The following is a 23,393-nucleotide window of genomic DNA, read 5'->3' as shown; positions in this document are numbered from 1 at the left end:
GCTATTTTATTGCAGTTTTTAAAATATTCTGCAGTTCTCTGCATTTAACACAGAAGTTTAATATTTAATGGCTTCATACACGTAGAAACTGAAGCCAGATTACTTTTGTACAACAGTGGAAACTAGGATTCCCTGTGCTTTTGTTAAATTAAAAGCATTCGTAATTATTTCTCAGAAGAGTTAGTCATTAATTAAGGTTTATGAAGTGCTTAGGGAGTGTCATAAGGAAATATACCAAGTCTCACAAGCCCTGTAACATGGAAACCTAGATTTGAAGAAATTAGTAGAATTGCCAATTTAGCATGAATCTTGATAGTTTTAAGTAGTCAATTCTGACCAATGCAGAAAGTAAAAGGAAAGAGAATCAAATTCATCAATTAAATGAAAATGCAACTGACCCAGGCCAGGTGGATACCTGTACAAGCTGAGTGAAATAGAACCCTCCAGTTGTTGCCAGGAGCTATTGATGTGATGACTAAAAACATTACCACCACCACCAGTGCATTTAAGCCTTATTCATTTAAAAAAATTGTTTGGGAAGGGAGCTTAATGAGAGTTTTCTTCTTTTTATGTTTTCATTGAGTGGTTCTAGATGTTTTGTTTTGATCAGAGAAGGCTCTCAGAAAGTTCCCCAAATGAATATTTAATGCTACTGGAAATAGGCGTGGACAACAGGCCTTTGAAAGAAAAGAGCATTTAAATATTTTTTTCTCCTAGTTATAAAGTAATACTTTCTCACCATAGAAAATCTGTAAAATACAGAAAATTAATTGTTTTTTTGTAAGTGACTTTTAATCATACCACCAAGAGATGGCTACTGTTAACAGTTTTTTCCTCATCAGCTAATGCTCCATGGTGGTAAGAACTGTGTTGATTTTAGTTCATCACTGTAACCCTACTACCTAGCACAGTGCCTGGAACAGTTGGCACCTAATTAATATTTATCCAATGAGTGAACATATTAATAGTTCCTTCTAGCATTTTTATGCATACATTAGCTTCTCTGTTAATAATATGGGGTCCATACTGTACTTTTTCACTTTTCGTTATCTCCTGAGGCTTTTCTCATGATAACCAATATCTTTCCATCTAAAGTATGATTTTGCATAAAGCATAATGTTGCATCCAATTTCATACTTCATTTAAACATTTTCCTATGCAAATGAAATCATAGTATGTACTATTTTGTGTCTTGTTTCTTTTGTTCACCATAATGTTTTTGAGATTCATCCATACTGTTGCATGCATCAGTAATTATTTCCTTTTTATTAGCTGAGTAGTATTCTACTGTTTGGGTAATTATTGCTGTTGGGTAAAATACCCAAGAGTAGAATTACTGAATCATAGAGTAGGTGTATATTTAACTTTACAAGAAACTTCCAAAGAAGTTGTAGCATTTTACTCTCCCACCAGCGATGTAGGAGAGTTGCTCCCATCCTTGCCAACACTTCCGTGTTGAGAGTCATTTTTTAAAATTAATTGATTAGTTAATTATTTTTGGCTGCGTTGGGTCTTCGTTGCTGCACGCGGGCTTTCTCTAGTTGCGGCGAGTGGGGGCTACTCTTCATTGCGGTGCGCGGGCTTCTCATTGCGGTGGCTTCTCTTGTTGCGGAGCACAGGCTCTAGGTGGGTGGGCTTCAGTAGTTGGGGCACGTGGGCTCAGTAGTTGTAGCGCACGGGCTTAGTTGCTCCGCGGCATGTGGGATCTTCCCGGACCACAGCTCGAAACCGTGTCCCCTGCATTCTTAACCACTGTGCCATCAGGGAAGACCGAGAGTCTTTAATTTTAGCTCTTCTACTAGGCTAGTAAAGTGGTATCTCAGTATGGTTTATTTTGCATTTCCCTGGTGACTAACAATGTTGAGAATCTTTTCATTGGCCATACATATATCTTCTTTGATTGATACTGCCAAATCCCTTTCCAGAGAGATTGTGCTAATTTATAATTCTACCAAGAGTGTCCCCTTTTTGTTTTCCATTTTGCTATGTGAAACATACCATCTTGTTTTAATTCTCATATTTTATTACTTATGAAGTTTGGTGTTAAGGAGTGGCTCCAATTTGAGACCCAGGGACTTCCCTGGCAGTGCAGTGGTTAAGACTCTGTGCTTCCACTGCAGAGGGCATAGGTTCGATCCCTGGTTGGGGAACTAAGATCCTGCATGCTGCCCAGTGTGGCCAAAAAAACAAGGATATATCTGAGATCCGGATAGTTGGTTACTTCTTCCACAACTATTATTGGATAATCCATCTCTTCACATTGGTTTGCAATGTTTTCCTAAACTCTTTGTTTTTAGCCATCCTGTTTATGTTCTTCCAGATGGCTTTTAGCCTCTACTACGCTGCAGGGACCAATTTATTTTTGACCATTAGAAATTTGCTCTGTTTGATAGACGTGTGGAGCTCTGATTACTTCCTAAGTGAAGAACTTCCTCAGGATATCTGAACAATTCTCTTGGGCGGAAGCCTGAAGTCAAGACCCAAGAAAACAGAACCAAAATCTATTCAGCTCCTTCAGGTGCTCCTGCCTTGCTGGGATTGCTATGAATGGCCTTAGGTCAAAACTGCAAGGCATAATTCAGGGTCTGACTCCAGTATGTATCCCCAGATCTCCTCCCAATACATAAATCTATATTAAAGGAGATTTGGTTTAACTCCTATAATCTTTTACCTGGAAGCTGTACAAAAGAACTTTCTGCTATGATGGAAGTGTCCTATTCTACCACATCCAATTAGTTAGCCACTAGCCACAGGTAGCTATCGAGCACTTATGTGGCTAGTGCACTTAAAGAAATGAATATTTTAATTTTATTTAATTTAAATGTACAGGGCCACCTATGACTACTCATTGGCCACCACAGTAACTGTTAAGACCGGTTTGCCTGTAATTTGCATATACTTCCTTGGATCTCAGTTTCAATATTCCACTATCACGGCTAAAATCAAAATACTTTTGACTTTACCAGGCACTATACTCGATGAGGGAAGACAGTTTCTATTCTAGGCTTACAATTTAAGGAGAGAAAAGGTCAGTTTTTAACCTGGAGAGGAGCCAGATTGCTGACTCTACGGAGACTTGCCCATCGTGTTCCACAGTAAGGATGACCGGGGGAGGCAGGTACTGTGTCACTGCGTCAAAGGGGAAGAAGGGGTTGCTTCTAGCTGTGTAGGTGACACGCAGAACTTATGAAAAGGTCAGTTCCTTGCACAGAGGAGGTCTGGCCCAGGGGCTCCATGGAGCTGGCTGCCGTCCCCTTTCTGACAAGTGCAAAGGCAGAGAGGAGGCCACGGCGCCTAGCGGAGGGTCTTATCCACCCACTCGGAAACCGCCCCTCCCCGCGCACTACTGGATTAGAACTGGGATGGACGCGAACGTCCTTCTTACTATACTAACCGCTCTCGACAAATGTGACAACTTAAACCAGGGGTTTAAATGGGTTTGCTGACTGGGGGGAGGGTAAACTGTGGGACGGAGCCTGATCAAATTGATAACGACTCCTAGACAGAGTGGGGGGGAGACCCCGAGGAAAGGCAGGGAGGTCACCCGTGGGGAAGGTCTGGGAGGGCAAGGGCTCCCTGCAAGGTGGCCCCAAGCGGACAGGAGGTGCACTGCTCCGCCGAGAGGCTGCTGGGTCGCTCGGGCCGGGTCACAAGATGGCCGCTGCTCCACTGGGGCTTTTGGTGCAGGACCGAGGGGCCGCTGTTAGGTGCTCCAGGCCCGGGCGGCGCAGGCAGCCGCGAAGGAGTCAGCTGCAGGAGGGGCAGGCAGAGAAGGGAAAACCACTGTCGGAAGCTGAAGCGGAAGGAAGCGCGCGTGCGCGGAGGGCGGCCGCGCGGGCCGAGAGCCTCCGCGCGAAGGGTAAAGCCAGGGTCGCCGACTGCCCGGGAGTGGGAGGTCAGGCGGCCGAGCCGGCTGAGGCAGCGGGGCCGCGCGCTGGGCCGCGGCGGCGACGACGACGGCGGCGGCGGCGCGCGGGCCGCCGGGAAGCTGGGAGGGCGGCGAGCGGGAACGCGCGCGCGTGCACGCGGGGCCGGGCCGCGCACAGCCGCGGCGGCTGGGGTTGCCTCCTTCAACTGCGGTCGCGGGCGCTCGCGATTCCGCGCCTCAGGAGGGAGCGGCCGGTGGGCCCGCATCCTGTCCGTGGGGTTCGAGGCCGGGCTGCCGCGGCCGCCTCCTTCTGGTGCCTGGGCCGCCCTGAGGAGCCGGGCCGGGGCACGGCTGACTGACCGGCCCCGGGGAGCCGAGACCGCTGGAGGCGAAGGCGGAGGCGCACGTCTGGCGGTCTCCTGGACCGGGAGGAGGCCGAGGGGACCATGTCCGGGAGGAACCTCCACCTCTCCACCACCGAACGCGTCATCAAAGGTGCCAAGCGGGCCGGGCCTTCCAGTCGACCCGCGGGAAACGGCCCCCGGCCGGACGAAGGCTCGGGGCCGGAGGGAGGGAGCCGAGGACAGGAGGCGGGAGGGCGGCGGGGTCCCTGGCGGCGCCCATCCCGGAGGGGGACCTGGAGGGGGTGTGGGAGACGGGAGGCCGGGATCCCCACCGGGGCTCCCCCCGCGGGGGCACCGGGCGTTTTCTGTTGCACCTGGACCAGTAGCTAGCTGGAGGTTGCTTATTTATTTCCCGTAGTGTCGGATTTCCAGGCAGGGTGGCGATTTCTTCTCCCACCACCCCCAAAGAGTCTGGATCCACATATTTTTAAAAAGAAACGATTCCTCTTTTCTAGGCTCTTACCTGGGGGAAGCCATCTAGGGTGATGTGGGTAGGGAGTTGAGTAGACGCTTGCAAGTCAGATCTTTCTGCCGCTCCTCTTCTGTAGGATCAGATCTTTCTTGCAACTTCCCCACCCTTTTTTTAAGGATGGATACCACGTACCTTTTAGCCCACTTTCTTCAGATCATCACAAGTCACTGCTGTTAGTAAAAGAAACAATATAGTGAAATAAATGCAAATAAATTCATATTGTGAAATATGAAAGGGATCTACAGATCTCTTGACATGATTGTTGGTGTTTTATTTTCCTTTTGGCCATAGAGACTTGGAGAATGATGTTCTCTGTTTCAGATGTCCAAAATACACTAAAGTGTTCCTTACTAATACATACAGGGTTTTACATTGTAGTTGTTTCTGCCCTTAAACTAAGAATAGTGGTTTAAACATAACCACTAATTTATGTGCCTCTTTTGTTCAGACATAAGACAAGTACAAGTCTTCTCTCTGAGTTTTAATACTCGGTTTGAAAGCACTATTTTGTAAGAAGGGAATATACCGAGACCAGGTGTGTTAGTGACCTCTGAATAAAGGGGTTAGTTGTAAGTGGGGAAAACTATTAAAATACTTTTATTTTTTCATTCTGGTAATTAGAAGGAGAAAGGAAACCAGGATTGGTGACAAGAAAACTTTTTTTTTAAGTGGAGAAAAATTATTGAATGTTCAATGAAGGGAGAGAATTTTAGTGTATAACAGGGGTTTTTTTCCCCCCCTAAAAACATTAAGCATCATAAATGTTGATTGTCTGCAATATGTAATTTTAGTGTGTAATGTAGTTTTCCCCCCTAAAAAGTCATCATCATAAGTGTTGATCATAAATGTTAATTATCTACACTATACAATATTTACTAAATGTAATGAGGTTTTTGAGATTTATCTACTCAGCATTTGTGTGGTATCATTAGGGATTTAAGAGAATTGTTCATAGAACTGACAGCCCTTTAACTGCTAAATTCTTTTGACCATTTTAATGTCAGTCTTTATAGTATATAACCCATGAAGAGTATATAACCCTCTCTTAAGATTCAGAATCTACTAAACATAATCTTTTTTGATAAATCAAGGTCATTTTGTACATTAATTTCTGTCCTATGCAGTTAATATGGCTGGTGCATTCTGCTGTATAAGGGTGTTGGCAGTTTCCTCCTGTGCTAAAATGACTCCTCACTGCTGTACCAGTTTAGTGCTTTTGTCTGTTCTTAGTTTATCTGCTGCAGTACTGCTCTCTATCTGTCAAAATATGCCCTTCTAATCTGCCACTTCTAAGCTGAAGTAGGCAGGGAAACCAGATAAACCAGAATAGTGTGTCAAGTCAGAATAAATAGGATCTGAGTGAAGCTTAGTGGTTGGTAGTCCTCAGACCTTCATGAATCTCAAATTCTGATCGCCATTGTAGTATGTAATTTCTACCGTAACGTGCCGTAAGATATCAAGGAAATTTTTAAATGACCCTTTCAGACCCTTAAATATAAAAGTAAAGTAAAATAAAATGTAGCTAAAATGCAGGTGCTGGCTTATTGCTAGGCATGCCCACAGTTAAGTGAATACCCTCATAGTCTATATGATTCAAATTTGTTTTTTGGTGAAATTTTATAAATTACTGCATATTATAAGATTACCCTTAAAAAAATGAAACATAAATGATTTCAAGCGCTTAGAATGTGTGGATTTGTCTCGTATATAAAAACTTTAGTATAAGAACTTGAACACAGCAATTTTGGCTTCTTGGTGACTTAAGTTGCTTTTTTTCTGGGTTTTCCTGAGTTTGAAATATTGAGGTTTATTCTAAGAAAGTAAGGTGTCACTGTATATATAGCTAAGGTCCTGTTGTACTGTACTGGTTTCTAAATCCTGATCTAATGTTATCTTTTCTGGCCAGAGTTGTTTGCATTTATTCACAGCTGGAAATCTTTTTCAGAGGTGAGACCACACCCCAGTTATTCTTGGTTTTGTCATTTCCTGTTAACTTTAAGTTCTACTTAATTGTTTTGCTTGAGCAAATCTTGGAGAAGAGTGGGTGGGTGGGAGTGATTTGTATTTTGTGCCTTTTAAACAGCAACCTTCCTAAAATGAAGGACTAGATTGGAGGTTTTACTCCTACTTTTCTGGCTTACTTGTGACCTTGCGTTTTTTTTAACCTTGCCTTTTTACTTAAACTCTCTCTTTTTTTGCTTCAATAATCTCATCTGCAAAATAGGGTTAATAATACCTTCTTTGTCAAGCATCTCAGCCACGCAAATAACATAACGGATGTGAAAAGCTTAAGACAAGGTAGTATTATGAAACATGATAGTAGTGTGAGAATAGATCAGCTACTTTACAAGTGGATAATAGAGAAATCATTAACATTCAAAAAATATCAGAATCAGAAAGCATATGAAATTATAAGTTAGGAAACTGTTCCCAGTCAGGAAAATACCTCTTCTACAATATGAAGGATATCTGGGTGGAATCCCATGGATAACAGCGTACAAACCAATAATACAGTCTGTCTAGTACTTCCCTGGCAGCTGGTTTCTTCTCTAGCAGTTGAAGGTATTTATTTTGTGTTTAAAAATATAAACATTCTTATGATTTCCCTCATTCATTAAATGTTTATGGAGAGCCATCTGTAATGTACTCCCAATTGGTGCTCATTTGCTTCTTCTTTGTTTTAAAAATTAAAATTTGTGTCAGCCTCCAGAACAGTCCGTATACACTGGGGGCATCACTACTCGTATCTGGAGCAGAAAATGAGAAACTCAAATAATTGCATTTTGAAAATCTTTCGGCTTGATTTTTTTTTTTCTGGTTTCCAAGTTTCTTTTCCTGTTTGAAGGAATTTTTTTTCTTTGACAGTGATTTTTATAAAAAGTTTATTCTTGTAGGCTGAATCTTTTCGGAAGCAACAAGGAAATTTCACTAGGCATTACATAACAAATATAGAGAATCCATTGTCTGAGTTTGCTCTTTGGTGGCCGAATGGGTTTTTTTTTTTTTCCTGTAATTTTCTGATTATTATTTATTTATTTATTTATTTATTTATTTTTGGCTGTGTTGGGTCTGAATAAAGGGGTTAGTTGTGAGTGGGGAAAACTATTAAAATACTTTTATTTTTTCATTCTGGTAATTAGAAGGAGAAAGGAAACCAGGATTAGTGACAAGAAAACTTTTTTGTTTTCTTCGTTTTCTGTGCGAGGGCTTTCTCCAGTTGAGGCAAGCGGGGGCCACTCTTCATTGCGATGCGCGGGCCTCTCACTATCGCGGCCTCTCTTGTTGCGGAGCACAGGCTCCAGACGCGATGCGCGGGCCTCTCACTATCGCGGCCTCTCTTGTTGCGGAGCACAGGCTCCAGACGCGCAGGCTCAGTAGTTGTGGCTCACGGGCCTAGTTGCTCCGTAGCATGTGGGATCCTCACAGACCAGGGCTCGAACCCGTGTCCCTTGCATCGGCAGGCAGATTCTCAACCACTGCGCCACCAGGGAAGCCCCGGCCAAATGGGTTTTAACAGAAGTCAGACTTCTTTTTTTTTTTTTTTTTTAAATCATTGAATTGTGCACTTTATTTATTTATTTTTACTATTTAAAAATCTTTATTCAAATCAGATCTATGCGTATTATTTACATTATCTTTCATTTAGGATTAAAATATAATATCCATCTGTAGTTTAAATCATACTTTTAGCCCTTTACAAAATACGAAGTTAAAGTTGTTATAGTTTAAAACTGAATAGAATTGGGGACATTAGATTTTTAAATGAAAATGAAAAATTATGATACATTAGAACATTCATGTACACATACTAGACAAAGAGTGGTAGAACAAGATAAAATATAGTAATTTTCTATTTTTTCTTGTGGCTATTTTCTCTATATTATAAATCACATACTTTTAATAAGCATTTAAATAAAACTTTCAATTAATAAATCAAATGCCAAATGAAGGATTACAAGAAAAACATTTTCCTGAACTTTTCTTTTCGCTTACTTAAACTACATGTTTTCCTAGGTTAGAAATTATCCATATTTAGAATATCTTAAAGTATAGATACATTTGATCCCCATATGTTAAACACTGTACAACTGGAAGTTCTCAAAAAAGAGGTAAAGAAAAAGAAAGAAATGGTACTCTCAATTTAGCTTCCCAAGAGTTAGAAGGATGCCCAGTCTGTGCTTAGTTGTCTATATATGAAACAACAATGTTCACACCCCCTTCTTCTTTGTTTATATTCTTGACATTGTTATGATTTATATTACCTGTTTTCTTTCAAGAATGGAAACATCTGACTGCGATCTATCTTCTTTATTAAAATATAAATATTTTCTAGAATATGGACAGATAAGTTTTAATGACAAACAGCAAAATACAGCAACCAATATTCAGTCGGTATTCTGCCACTTAGTGGAGTTTTTCTAGAAAGCAATTCAGTACACCTTCTCAACTTACAAATGTATGTGCACTTTATTTTTATTTATTTTTAAAATAAATTTATTTATTTTTGGCTGTGTTGGGTCTTTGTTGCTGCGCGTGGGCTTTCTCTAGTTGTGGTGAGAGGGGCTACTCTTCCTTGCGGTGCGCGGGCTTCTCATTGCGGTGGCTTCTCTTGTTGCGGAGCATGGGCTCTAGGTACGCGGGCTTCAGTAGTTGTGGCTCGCGGGCTCTAGAGCGCAGGCTTGGTAGTTGTGGCGCACGGGCTTAGTTGCTCTGCGGTATGCAGGAACTTCCCGGACCAGGGCTCAAACCCGTGTCCCTGCATTGGCAGGGGGATTCTTAACCACTGCACCACTAGGGAAGCTCCAGACTTCTTTTCAGGAGGATGCTGATAGAGTTCTCCCATTCTCTTGGAATTCAAATGTAGAATGTACTGCCATTTGTAGCACACATTGAAGGCTGCTGGTTCTTTTTTAATATCCTGGCACTCGGAATAGTGTGGCTATAGCTTTCTTAAAAAATTTTAGGAAGAGTAGTATGGACAGAAATGGCTATTTCCACAAGTATATCCTGAACCCCATTTCAGTCTCTGGTACCTATACCTCATTTATTTGCCCTCTGTCCCCTCTCTCCATTTTTCATATTATGAGAATGGATTTACCAAGGATTAAAAAAATTTTTTTTCTTTTAAATGTAAGCTTAACCCTGCTAATTATAAAATTTGAAAGGCAAAAGGGAAGAAAACAAAGTCTTCATATTCCTTCCTTCCAGAAACTACTATTCTTAATACTTTTCATTACTATACTTTCATTAATACTTTTCAATACAGTTGACCCTTGAACAATACAGGTTTGAACTGTGGGCCCACTTATACGTGGATTTTTTTTCAATAGTAAATACTACAGTACTACATGATCCAAGGATGGTTGAATCTGAGGATGTGGAACCATGGATAGGGAGGAACTTTGGGTATGGGGGAACCACCCATGTATGTACAGAGGGCTGATTGTAAGATGTACTTGGATTTTCTACTGTGTGGAAGGTTAGCACCTCTAACCCCCTCTTTATTCAAGGGTCAACTGTATTTCCATCTACTGGTATATTTTAAATTAAAAGGAAAATGGATGACATATATTAAACCTTTTATTCTGCAAATATCTCATATTATTTTAACATAAATATTGTAATTTTACCTAAATTCTTTCATATTGGTTTCAATCAGCATGAAAATGATTTGAAAGTGCTTGTATTCATATTTTGGTCCTTTATATTTTCAGTCATTTGATACAATGCCAACCCAGAAGAAACATTTTCAAGTATAAATATTCAATGTGAGCAAGTCATATAGCACACATCTGTTGAATTTGTCAACATTATTTAAGTTATACTTAGTTTACCATTGTAATTAACAACTGCCAAACTATAATATTTATTTTTTTATTTTTTTTGGTGTATACATTTCTTTTTTTTTTTTTACATTTTTATTGGAGTATAATTGCTTTACAATGGTCTGTTAGTTTCTGCTTTATAAGAAAGTGAATCAGCTATACATATATGTATATCCCTGTATCTCTTCCCTCTTGCGTCTCCCTCCCTCCCACCCTCCCTATGCCACCCCTCTAGGTGGTCACAAAGCACCGAGCTGATCTCCCTGTGCTATGGGGCTGCTTCCCACTAGCTATCGGTTTTACATTTGGTAGTGTATATATGTCCATGCCACTCTCTCACTTTGTCCCACCTTACCCTTCCCTCCTCCAGAGTCCTCAAGTCCATTCTCTAGTAGATCTGCGTCTTTATTCCCGTCCTGCCCCTAGGTTCTTCATGACCTTTTTTTTTTTTTTTTAGATTCATATATATGTGTTAGCATACGGTATTTGTTTTCCTCTTTCTGACTTACTTCATTCTGTATGACAGACTCTAAGTCCATCCACCTCACTACAAATAACTCAATTTCATTTCTTTTTATGGCTGAGTAATATTACGTTGTATATATGTGCCACATCTTCTTTATCCATTCATCTGTCGATGGACACTTAGGTTGGTTCCATGTCCTGGCTATTGTAAATAGAGCTGCAGTGAACATTGTGGTGCATGACTCTTTTTGAATTACGGTTTTCTCAGGGTATATGCCCAGTAGTGGGATTGCTGGGTCATATGGTAGTTCTATTTTTAGTTTTTTAAGGAACCTCCATACTGTTCTCCATAGTGGCTGTATCAATTTACATTCCCACCAACAGTGCAAGAGGGTTCCTTTTTCTCCACACCCTCTCCAGCATTTACTGTTTGTAGATTTTTTGATGATGGCCATTCTGACTGGTGTGAGATGATATCTCATTGTACAAACTATAATATTTAAACACTGGAAATTGATGCTCTTTGAGATTCACACCTCTGAGTGAAAGTCTCAAACCTCAGAAAGGACATCTTAATTTAAATACTTAATTTTTTTTTTTCCAAGCAGGAATAAGGTGTTCTTTTTTACCCATATGATAATGGTTGTGACTGAAGCCTTATGTATATCAGCCATTTGGTAATAAAGCTTTCTTCCATAAAGTAACATTATCACATTTTACTGTAAAATTAAAAAAAAAAAAGCTATTGGATTATTGGAGAGACAAGTGCTAAGGACTCATTACTTAAAGTGAATTAAAGAATTAATTAACACAGGGGACTATATTCAATATCCTGTGATAAACTATAATGGAAAAGAATATGAAAAAGAATATATATATGTATAACTGAGTCACTTTGCTGTACAGCAGAAATTAAACACAACATTGTAAATCAACTATACTTCAATAAAATTTTTAAAAAAAAGAATTAAACACTTTTCCTAAGCAGTATTTGGTAATAGAGTATTTTTCCATTAAAGTGACATTTTGGGGAAAAGCTAATTTTTAGACATACGTCTATGAGAGACAGAATTATTCAGCTAATTCTCATATTTGTGGTCATTTCAGAGCTTTGCTGCTACTAATGGCAATAAAGAGTTGTCTTTTAATCTTTTCATCCTTTGGTGCAATCACTAATAGAATATAACACTCTGTTTTAAAGTTTTCATGTTAAATTTTAGCTTCATTTGAAATTGCAAAACTGAGGTCTAAAAATTTCAACCTAACCTAAGTGATATCTGACTTAGTTATCTTTATAGTCTACCTAATTATTCAGATGTATGCAGAGAGAACTTTTAGTTCCCTATATTCAGTTTTATTTTGTTGGCAAACTAGACTTTTATCATGAAATCTTTTAGTTTCTTGAGTCTTTGTTTATTATTAGAAGAGGGTATAACTTGGTAATTAGGCTCTCTAGACTGGGTGACAGAAAAATATGCTATATTAGCTGGCCAAGGGAATGTGTATCTTTGATGATCATTATTAGATTTATTGAATACTAAGAATTCATGATGTTTTTGTGCAGTGTCTAGACAATGTCAGCCCAAGAGAGTGAAATTCTGAATGAAGTAAACACTAGGAGATAATTTAAGAATGCATTCAAGAATTGCCAATGGAATCCTTGCTAAAGATGTTTACCCTGTATCTAGTTATAGTAAATGATCAGACAAATCCAGTTTATGGGACTTTCTACAAGACAAATGGTCTGAACTCTTCAAAAGTGTCAAAGTGATAACAGTAAACATCAATTTTAATGGTAGAATTCTGTGGCATTGCTGTCCAATAGATCTTATAACAATGGTAACAGTGTTCTCCACACTGTCCAGTAGAGTAGGCACTAGTCAAATGTGGCTATTGATCAGTTGAAATGTGGCTAATGGTATTGCAGAGCTATATTTTTAATTTTATTTAAAAAAATGTCAAAGTGATGAAAAATAAAAAGGCAAGAGGACTATTCTAGATGAGAGAAGATGAAAGAGAAATGACAAGTACAGTGCCAAGCCTGGATTGGGAAAATGAAAAAAGTCATAGAGGACATTTTGGGGACAACTGGGGAAATTTGAATATGGAGTATATATTAGATATAGTATATCAATGGGAAATGTCTTGGGTGTGTGATATGGTATTGTGGTTATAAAGGAGAATGTTCTTATTCTTAGGTAATACCCGATGAAGTATTTAAGTTGAAATGTCATGATATCTGCAATTTGTTTTCATATGGTTCAGGAAAAAAAAATGTACTTCTTAAGAGAGAAAGCAAAAGTGGCAAAATGTTTACCATGGTGAATATGGGTAAAGAGCAAATGGATATTCATTTTACTATTCTTTCACTTTTTAATAGGGTTTCAGTTTTTCAAAATATAAAGTTGAGAGAAAAAAGAGTACAGTTAAGAAATGCCTTACATAACTAGACTCAGGAAAGGCACTATCATATTTGAGTATTCAGTGGTGGCTTAGTGAAGGCAAGCTAAAGAGAAGAACATGAGTTTTAAAGTATATTATAGCTGATGTGGCGTGGAGGCAACTTGCTTAGTAGGAAAAGAGGTTGTTGCAGCTACATGATGGGTCTTGGAAGAACATGCAGAAGTAAGGATGGAGAAAGCAAGTATACTTGACTAAGGAGTTGAGAGGGTGGGTAAACTAGAAGTGTCAGAGAATGGGAAGAGGTTAAATGAAGAAAAGGAGAAAGAAGAGGAATAGCTGTAAACTATCAGTGATCAGTTGACAGTTGACAGAAAACTATCAGTGATCAGATCCCATTATTAAGGAGATAGCAAGATTATTTTGATGGCTATGTGTTAAAAACAAACAAACAACTGAGGCTTAGTTGGCTTATAAATGTAATCCAAAATTATGGAAAATTCAAACATTACCCAAACAGATATGGTGACAGACTTGTTTTTTGGAGAGATTCAAGTGAGTAAGGCGGTAGAGGAATAAAATAAATATTAAAAAGCACTAATAAGGAGAGAAGATGGAAAGGATTTCCTAAGTATATTTCCCATCCCTGTTAATCATACCACTTACCCATTTAGTCACTGGCTCACATGACAAGCCTGGGAGTCAGGCCAGACTCTCCTATCCCTTTCACTTCATATCCCGTTCTACCAGAATCAGTTCTGTGGACTTCTGGTTTCTGCATAAACTTCTGCTTCATCTCCCTCTCCTACTTCTTGCTTGTACTGTTGCAGTAGCCACTTGCTAAGGCTATTTAATCTAATCTCCATGCTGCCATCATGATCTTTGGATAATGTAAAGGATCATTCATGTGCTTGAAATCCTTCATGAACGTTTCCAGCCCATAGGATAAACTGTAACTTTGTTGATGTAGAAGTTCCTTCGTGCTAAACCTCTAGCCTTGTGTTAGTTCCTCCTCGTTTCACACCCCCATTCCCAAACCTACTTTCCTACTCCTTGTGGTTCCCTAGAATGCCATGTCGTGTTGTATCTGTGAATGGGCTCTTTGCATTACTTCTCTGAAGAATCTTGTCCCCCAACTTGACTAGCTCCTATCTATCTTTCAAGATTTAGCCAAGAGGACACCTGAGAAGCTTTTTCTCCTTTACTAGGACGTTGTATGAGTAATGGTTTTAGAACATGGGCTTTGAAGTCAGGTGAACCTGGATTCAAATTCTGCCTCTTTTGGTATCTGTGTGACCTGGGACAAATCACTTAACTTTGTTTTACCTCCGTTTCCCTATTTGAGGAAGAGGGATAATAAAACTTAGCTTGCAGGATAGTTGTAAGGATGAAATAAACTCCACAAAGTGCAGTGACAGGCACATAGTAAGTGCTCAGTACATGTTAGCTGCTATCATCATCAGAAGAAGAATTAGATATTGCCTTCCATGTGCTCCCATGAGCAGTCTCATTGCTTTACAAATTTCTTTAAATATTTTAATTGTATTTTATTTATTTATCTGGCCGCACCGTGGGGTGTGTGGGATCTTAGTTCCCCAACCAGGGATCAAACCCATGCTCCCTGCATTGGAAGCGTGGAGTCTTAACCACTGGACCTCCAAGGAAGTCCAAGAACTGTGTGTTCTTAATGTTGAATACAGTGCCTAGCACATATCCGCTTAGTAATTGTTTAAGTGAAAGCATAAGAAGCTTATTTTATTGAAGACGGTGTAGGGAAGAGCACAGGCGCTGCTCATTACTAGTTGTGTGACTTTTGTCATTTGTTTTCCTTGCTTCAAGTTTAAAATGGGAGATAACAGTACCTACCTCAGAATTTAAAGATTGTATTTCATATTGTACAATATTATGTAGAGTGCTTAGCATAGTGCCCATAGTGGGTGCTTAATAAATGTTAGCTGTTCTATATTAAATGAATTCTTCTTGAATCTTGGTGAGATCTGACAGCAGGTCTGTTTGACTTTAAGTGGCATATGTGCAGTGATAGTTTAACAGTGTTATATTTTATATTTTCCAACCTTAATCTCCTTAGCTTTTGAAAGGACTTAAACGTAAAATCCTTAATAAAAATGGTGAAAATTTCCTTTTCTATAATATAGATAGAATTTTGGAAATCATGTATTCAGAAACAGATATTTGATGAGTTCCTACTACAAGCAACACGTTTCTGGTTATACTCAGAAGCTTAAATACTGTCTTGAAAAGTACTCAGTATAGCATATGATAACCTCCCAAAAATGTGACAGAAAATTAGAACTGTGGAGCTTCCTATGACTAGTAACTACCGGGAAGAGCAGATGACTAAACTGTAGACTATATCTCGTAAGAAATGTTTGCTCCTTCACTCTATAAATTGATAATCCTTTCAGGTTTAAACTTTAATGGTTGATCAGTGGCCTAAAGAGGTAAGACTTAATTTGTGTTTTTTTGTGTGTATGCCTAGGTACATTTTATTCTTGTGACCTAAGGCTTTGTGGAAGTTTAAAAATAAAATAAGATAGTTTTAATGCATGGCCAGAGTAATAACGGTAATTGGTGGATTTATTCATGAAAGCAAGTTAGTTGTTTTTTACTATTGTGCATTGTTTTATTGAACACATATGATCACTATAAAGTTATTGTTTCTGTCAGGCTAGTGAGTTCTGTGACTATCAAAGAACAGAGGGAATAATCTGAAAGAGCTACTTCAGATTACTGAAATAAAATTATTTGTTCTGATCAGTTATGAAAGGACCTGAAAGGTACATATGACTTTCACTAATAATATCTAATATAACCTCTTAAGCAGTGTTTAACTGGTTCATGATTGGAAACGCAGGTGAGTAGATTAGGAAATAAGTCTGCAAAAGTAGGGCAGGCTTGCTGGCTTAAAATAGGAATGAAAGCAGGGTTATTTGGAGTGAACAGAGATAGCTATTTAGGTAAATCCTAGTGTCCCGTGAGGATAAGACCACACAGTAATCTAAAAATAATAGCTTATAGGCCAATAACTTTTAAGGGTTATCTTTTATACTTACCGTAGGATTAAAGTGGTCGTCACCAATGTGGTCTTTCTCTTTAATGCAGTTCTGCATCAGATGTTAGACGTATGAAAATACGTGTCATTTATGTATTGGATGTATATTGAAGCCGTATACTGAATTGAATTGAATTTGACCATGAAAAGGCTGCAGAATTTCTTCAGTGTACTTTAGGAACTTAGTTTTAAAAATTTATTAAATTTTTATTTTGATAATTATAGATTCACAGGATACTGCAAAGAAAGGTACAGGAAAGTCCTATACATCCTCCCCTAGGTCTGTTCCACAATGTCAGTATCCCACACTACCACAGTACTATAGCAAAATCAAGAAATTGACATTGGCGCAATCCAGATAGCTTATTCAAGTTTCACCAGTTATACATGGACTTGTGTGTTTGTGTGTGTGTGTGTGTGTGTGTGTAGCTCTGTGCAATTTCACATGTGTATAACTGCCACCACAATCAAGATACTCAACTGTATCATCACCACAAGACTCTTGTGTTACTATCCCTTTGTAGCCACACCCATCCCCTTCAGAAACTCATTTTTATAGTTTGGTTATTGTTTTGAATCATGTGCAAACCTGATTTGATTAGGGTTTTTGCTTCTGAGTTGGAAGCATTGTAAAATAATTTTTATTGCAATACAGGTAATCTAACAGCACCTGACTCATGGTAAAAACTAGGTTAAAATGTGTTAGCAGTTTGGGAGAACTGAAAACTTTCTTGGCTAAATATATATAGACTTAGAATGATGATTCTGAACTCTGGTTACCAACCAGAATCACCTGTGGAGCTTAAAAAAAACATGAAGAAAACATGAGTACCTTGGCCTCATTGCAGATAAATCTGGAAAGCAATGTTGAATATAAAAATGCAAGTTACAAAAGGATACACAGGAACTTCCCTGGTGGCGCAGAAGTTAAGAATCTGCCTGCCAATACTGGTGACATGGGTTTGAGCCCTGGTCCGGGAAGATCCCACATGCCACGGAGCAACTAAGCCCATGTGCCACAACTACTGAGCCTGCACTCTAGAGACCGTGAGCCACAACTACGGAGCCCGCTCGCCTAGAGCCCGTGCTCCGCAACAAGAGAAGCCACCGCAATGAGAAGCCCGCGCACCGCAACGAAGAGTAGCCCCCGCTTGCCACAACTACAGAAAGCCCATGTGCAGCAACAAAGACCCAACACAGCCAAAAATAAATAATAAATAAATTAATTAATTTTTTAAAAAAGGATACACAGTATGACACCACATATGTAAAAATTTTAATATTGTGCATAGATATATTTATAACAAAAAATTATATACATGTGGGAAGGATACACAAGTACCTAAAGGTACTAATTACCCCTGGGATGAAGGAAAAGGATGAAGGATCTCTTCAATTATATCTGTAACATTTTAGGTCTTGAAAAATATTTGAAACAGGTATGACAAACTTAATATTTCAAATCTACATGGTAGGTACATGGGTGTTTGTACTATTTGTATTATTTCCTATACCATTTTATGTAAAATTATTTTTTGAAATATTTCATTAAAATTTGTATACATGTAGTATGTTACATATGTGTCTGGAATTTCCTCTTTTCTCCCTTTTAGTATACCTTCTATTTATTTTATTTTGGTGCCAAGAGTGGAGTGCTTCTATAACAAATACCCAAAAATGAGAAAGTGGCTTTGTAACTTCCAGAAGACCCAGCTCAAATTTCAACTTTCTGATGCCCTTCCTTGATTTCTGTAGCCATCTACTGATAATCCCCTTTATAATCTTCCATACAGTCTGTACCGTACAGTGTATTGCTTAACTGTTCTGTGTTGATATTACATCTTGTTTTATATGAATTATTTTGTCTACTTAAATAGAACATAAATTTCTTTAAGGTAGAATCCATATGTTAAAATTATATAAGCTATACCTTACCTACACAGTATGAGCATGTAGTAGATGCCAGATAAATATTGAATTATTTAACTTAGAATATAATTACCTCCCTAGTATTTTTGAATTTTCCTCAAAGAACCCTTCCAGTTCTTTCTCTGCTATAGATTTCAGAACTTCAGGTTTTAACAAACATCACTGTTATCCAGGATTTTAGGAAGGCTAGATATAGGAACTTAGATCTATCCAGGTATTGAATGTTTTATTTTTCAGTTAGTAACATTGTATAACCATGAATTCTGTAAAATCTAGAATTGTGTAAAATCCTGGATTGTGTAAAATTCTTTTGCTTTTGCTCATATCTTGTGTATGAATGTTATTTGTCTTATGTTATGTCTACGTAGGTCTCATTTGAACTTAAATTTTAGTGGCTTCTCAGAGAGATTATTTTCATTCTAACCTGTCTTATTTTACTTTGATTTATGTATTAAGAAAAAGTATTACAGATTATTTGGTGAAGCACCATAGCAGAAGAACTTAGTCTCTGGAATCAGTTGACATGGGGTCAAATTCCAGCTCCTCCAGTTACTAGTTGTGAGATTTTGGACAACGTTTCTAACTTCCCTAAACGTTGGTTTCCACATCTGTCAAATGGAGGTAGTAATACTTCATAGAGTGTTATTAGGTTAGATGAGACTATGTATGTAAAGCCCTTAGCATAATGCCTGTTATGTAGTTAGCACGCAACCAATAAACATTACAGTCACTATTATTATTGCGACCCCAGTTACGAAAGTTGAAATCTGAAACCTATATTGAAAAGCATTTTTTAGATACTTTTGACAACTTAGCACAACATAAATAATTTAGCATCAGAGACTTTAGCTAACTTGTATTAGCAAATTTATTAATAAGAAGAATAACACATTATTACCAAGTAGTGTTTATCCCAGGAATGCAAAGTTGTGTTAACATTTGAAAATCAATGAATATAATCTACATATTAACAGAATAAAGGAGAAAATGTATATGATTACTGCAATAAATTCAGAAAAACTTTGACAAAAATTCAACACCCCATTCATGATTTAAACAAACATACCTCTAGAAAACTAAGAATAGGGGAAACTTCCTTAATTGATGATCTTCTATGAAAAACCTATAGCTAATGTCATACTTAATGGTAAACTATTGGATGTCTTTCGCCTAAGATTAGGGATAATATAAGGATGGCCTTTCCTGCCACTTCTGTTCAACATTGTAACTAATAGTCCTAGCTATTGAAATAAGGCAAGAAATTAAACTAAAAGGCACACAGATTGAAAAGAAGTAAAACCATCTCATTTGCAAACTGCAAGATTGTTTATATAGAAAATACAAAGGAATCTACAAAATAATCATTAGTAATTGAATTTAGCAAGGTCAAGGGAAGCAAAGTGAATATACAAAAATCAATTGCATTTTTATGTACCATCAGCAAACAATTCATAAATGAAATTTTTAAAAATTTTGCTTAGAATATCAACCAAAAAATGTAAAATACTTAGGAATAAATTTGACAAAAATATGTCAGATCTCTTCACTGAAAACCACAGGACATTGCTAGGAGAAATTTAAAACCTAAATATAGGGAGAGTTATATCATGTTCATGAATCAGACCATACAATATAGTTAAGATGTCAGTTCCCCAAACTGATTTATAGATACAATGCAATCTCAATCAAAATCCTAAAAGGATTTTTTTTTTAATTAGTTTATTTTTTAATTTTTGGCTGCATTGGGTCTTCGTTGCTGCGCACGGGCTTTCTCTAGTTGCGGCGAGCAGGGGCCACTCTTCGTAGCGGTGTACAGGCTTCTCATTGCAGTGGCTTCTCTTGTTGCAGAGCACAGCCTCTAGGCGCGTGGGCTTCATAGTTGTGGCTTGCGGGCTCTGGAGCGCAGAGCTGAGTAGTTGTGGCGCACGGGCTAAGTTGCTTCACAGCATGTGGGAATCTTCCCAGACCAGGGATCGAACACGTGTCCCCTACGTTGGCAGGCAGATTGTTAACTACTGCGCCACCAGGGAAGTCCCCTAAAAGGATTTTTTAATAGCAATTGGTAAGCTGATTCTAAAATTTATATGAAAATAAAAAAGGCGAGAATAAGCAAACCAATTATTTTATTTATTTATTTTTTGTAGGGGGAGGACAATTGAGGACATTTTTTTAAAATTTTTTAATTATAGTTGAGTTACAATTTAGTTTCTGGTGTACAGCAAAGTTATTCAGTTATACATATATATTATGTATATATTCTTTTTCATATTCTTTTCTATTATGGTTTATTACAAGATTTTGAGTATAGTTCCCTGTGCTATACAGTAAGACCTTATTTATCTGTTTTATACATAGTGGTTTGTATCTGCTACTCCCAAACTCCTAGTTTATCCCCCCTTCCCACTTTTGTAACCCTAAGTTTATTTTCTGTGTGTCTGCTTCTGTTTTGTAAATAAATTCATTTGTATCATATTTTAGATTCCACATATAAGTGATATCATATGATATTTGTCTTTCTCTTTCTGACTTCACTTAGTATGATTATCTCTAGGTCCATTCATGTTGCTGCAAATGGCATTATTTCATTCTTTTTCATAGCTGAGTAGTATCCATCATGTGTGTGTGTGTGCATGTACCATATCTTTATCCATTCATCTGTTGATGGGCATTTAGGTTGCTTCCATGACTTGGCTACTGTAAATAGTAAGTAAACCAATTTTAAAAGGGAAGAACGAGGTTGAAGGACTCACACTACCTGATTTCAAGACTCACTATAAAGCTACAGTAATCAAGACAGTGTGGTAAAGGTAAAAGGGTAGATTTATAGATAAATGGAAAGGAGTAGAGTCCAGAAATAGACCCACACATAAATGGTCACTTGATTTTTTGACAAAGCAACTCAGCAGTGAAAAGAAAAACTTTACAACAAATGGTGTTGGAACAACTGGATATCCATATGGAAAAAAGTGAAATCTGACACATACCCTACACAAAACTTAATTAATAATGCATCATAGACTTAAATGTAAAAGCTAAACCTTACCATTTTTATAAACTTCTAGAAGAAAACATAGAAGAAATCTTTGTGACCTTGGGGTGGACAAACTTTTCTTAAGTCACAAAAAGCATGAACTATAAAAACTGATAATTGGACATTGTCAAAATTAAAATCTTTTGTTCTTCTAAATATGTTTTGTTAAGAGAATGAAAAGACAAGCCATGGACTGGGAGAAAATATTCACACTCTATGTGTCTTACAAAGGACTTGTGTCAAGAATATATAAAGAACTTACAATTCACTAATAAGCCAACCAGCAGAATTTTAAAATGGACAAAAGATTTGAACAGACAAGTCACAAATGAAGATATAACAAACAGCCAGTAGCATACAAGAGGATATTTGACATCATTAACTATTAGAGAAGTACAAATTAAAACCACAATGAACTACCGCTACACACCCATTAGAATGGCTGAAATTAAAAAGACAATTACCAAGTTTTAACAAGGATGTGGAGTGACTGGAACTCTGAGGCACTGCTGGTGGGAATGTAAAGTTGTAAAACTACTTGGGAAAATTGCTTGACAGTCTCCTCATATGTTAATTATACACCTGTCATACATCCCTGGCATTCCACCCCTAGCTATTTACCCAAGAGAAGTGAAAATAAGATTTATACACAAATGTTTATAGCAGCTTTAGTCATAACAGCCAAAACCAGGAAATAATCAACAGGTAAATGAATAACCATATGGTATATCCTCACAATGGAGTACTACTCAGCAATAAAAAGATACAAACTACTGATATATGCAATAGCACAGGTGAATCACAAAATCATTATGCTTATGAAAAATACCAGACACAAAAGACTATACACTGGACAGTTCCATTCATATAAAACTAGAAAGTGCAAATTTATGTGTAGTGACAGATCAGTGGTTGCCTGATGCTGGAGGCAGAGGAGAGGATTCTTCAGGAGTAATAGAAATGTTTTATATCTTGATCGTGGTTGTGGTTTGACAAATAGAGACGTCAAATTTTATCGAATTGTACACTTCAGTGGATACAGTTTATTGTACCTAAGTACACCTCAATAAAGCTTATTTTTAAAAAAGAAGTTATGGAAGCTGTACCCTAAAATTAACACAGGATTTAGTGCAGATGACTTACTTTGGCTAAAACAAGATTGCAGGTTGATAGACTACTGCAAAATTGAATTGAAAACCTGAAGGAAGGAAATAAATAGAGACTCCCTCTGAACTAGGGATTAGTAGTTTGCTTTAGAAGGATACAATTTACTTTAAAATATTACCTAGAGTTGAAATGCCTCCTTTTAAAAATATGCTTTAGGGATAAAATATTTGCACTTTATGGCTAGCTTCAATACATAGGTGTATTTTTAGTCATCTTTTATACTTATTAAAGTACTGCAAATCACACGGACAAAAGAAATGAGCAAAGGATATGATGGGTATAGATAATTTATAAATGAATAAATTCAAATGGCCAGTGAACATGTGAGATTATAGATGTATGGACAAAGATATTTGTTCCCACGTTATTCATAATAGCAAAAATAAAAAATAAGAATAACTGCAATGTTTAATAATAGCAGATTAATTAGGTGAATTATATTATTTCCATGATGCAAACTTTGAGAATTATATTATAGAAGAATGTTTGTTGGTGTGAGAAAATTTTAGTAGTGTAATACAAAATTCAAAAGACAGATTACCAGTGAAGGATTCTGGAATATTTTCCAGAAGACAGATTACTAGATTGTGTACTACAACTGATTATAAAATAATATATTTCCATATTAAAAATATTAAGATACACACCAGAATTTTAACAGTGGTTATCTTTGGTTGATGGCATTCTAAGAAATTTGTTTTTGTTTTTATGGTAGTTACTGTGTTTTGTGCTCTTTCGTTTTTAAAAAATTTTTACATT

At 37.7% G+C, this 23,393-nt stretch overlaps 1 protein-coding gene across 6 annotated transcripts in view; it reads left to right on the top strand.

Moving 5' to 3' along the window:
• Positions 1-3,648: 3,648 nt before the first annotated feature.
• PPP3CC (protein phosphatase 3 catalytic subunit gamma) overlaps positions 3,649-23,393 on the top strand; it is an 88,253-nt gene continuing 68,508 nt past the window's right edge. For 4 of the 6 annotated variants that reach the window (XM_036855945.1, XM_036855943.1, XM_036855944.1 and 1 more), the window contains exon 1: positions 3,649-3,859. In XM_036855945.1, the coding sequence (XP_036711840.1) occupies positions 3,655-3,859 (205 nt within the window). In that variant the 5' untranslated portion in view covers positions 3,649-3,654. Of the gene's footprint in view, positions 3,860-4,013; positions 4,364-23,393 lie in introns of those variants that run through there. The other 2 variants (XM_036855947.1, XM_036855946.1) reach the window with 2 other exon arrangements.

This window comes from Balaenoptera musculus, chromosome 6 (assembly GCF_009873245.2).
Source record: "Balaenoptera musculus isolate JJ_BM4_2016_0621 chromosome 6, mBalMus1.pri.v3, whole genome shotgun sequence".
NCBI classification, from domain to species: domain Eukaryota; kingdom Metazoa; phylum Chordata; class Mammalia; order Artiodactyla; family Balaenopteridae; genus Balaenoptera; species Balaenoptera musculus.
The sequence above is the reverse complement of the archived record's forward strand: the minus strand, read 5'-3'. Positions and strand labels throughout refer to the sequence as shown.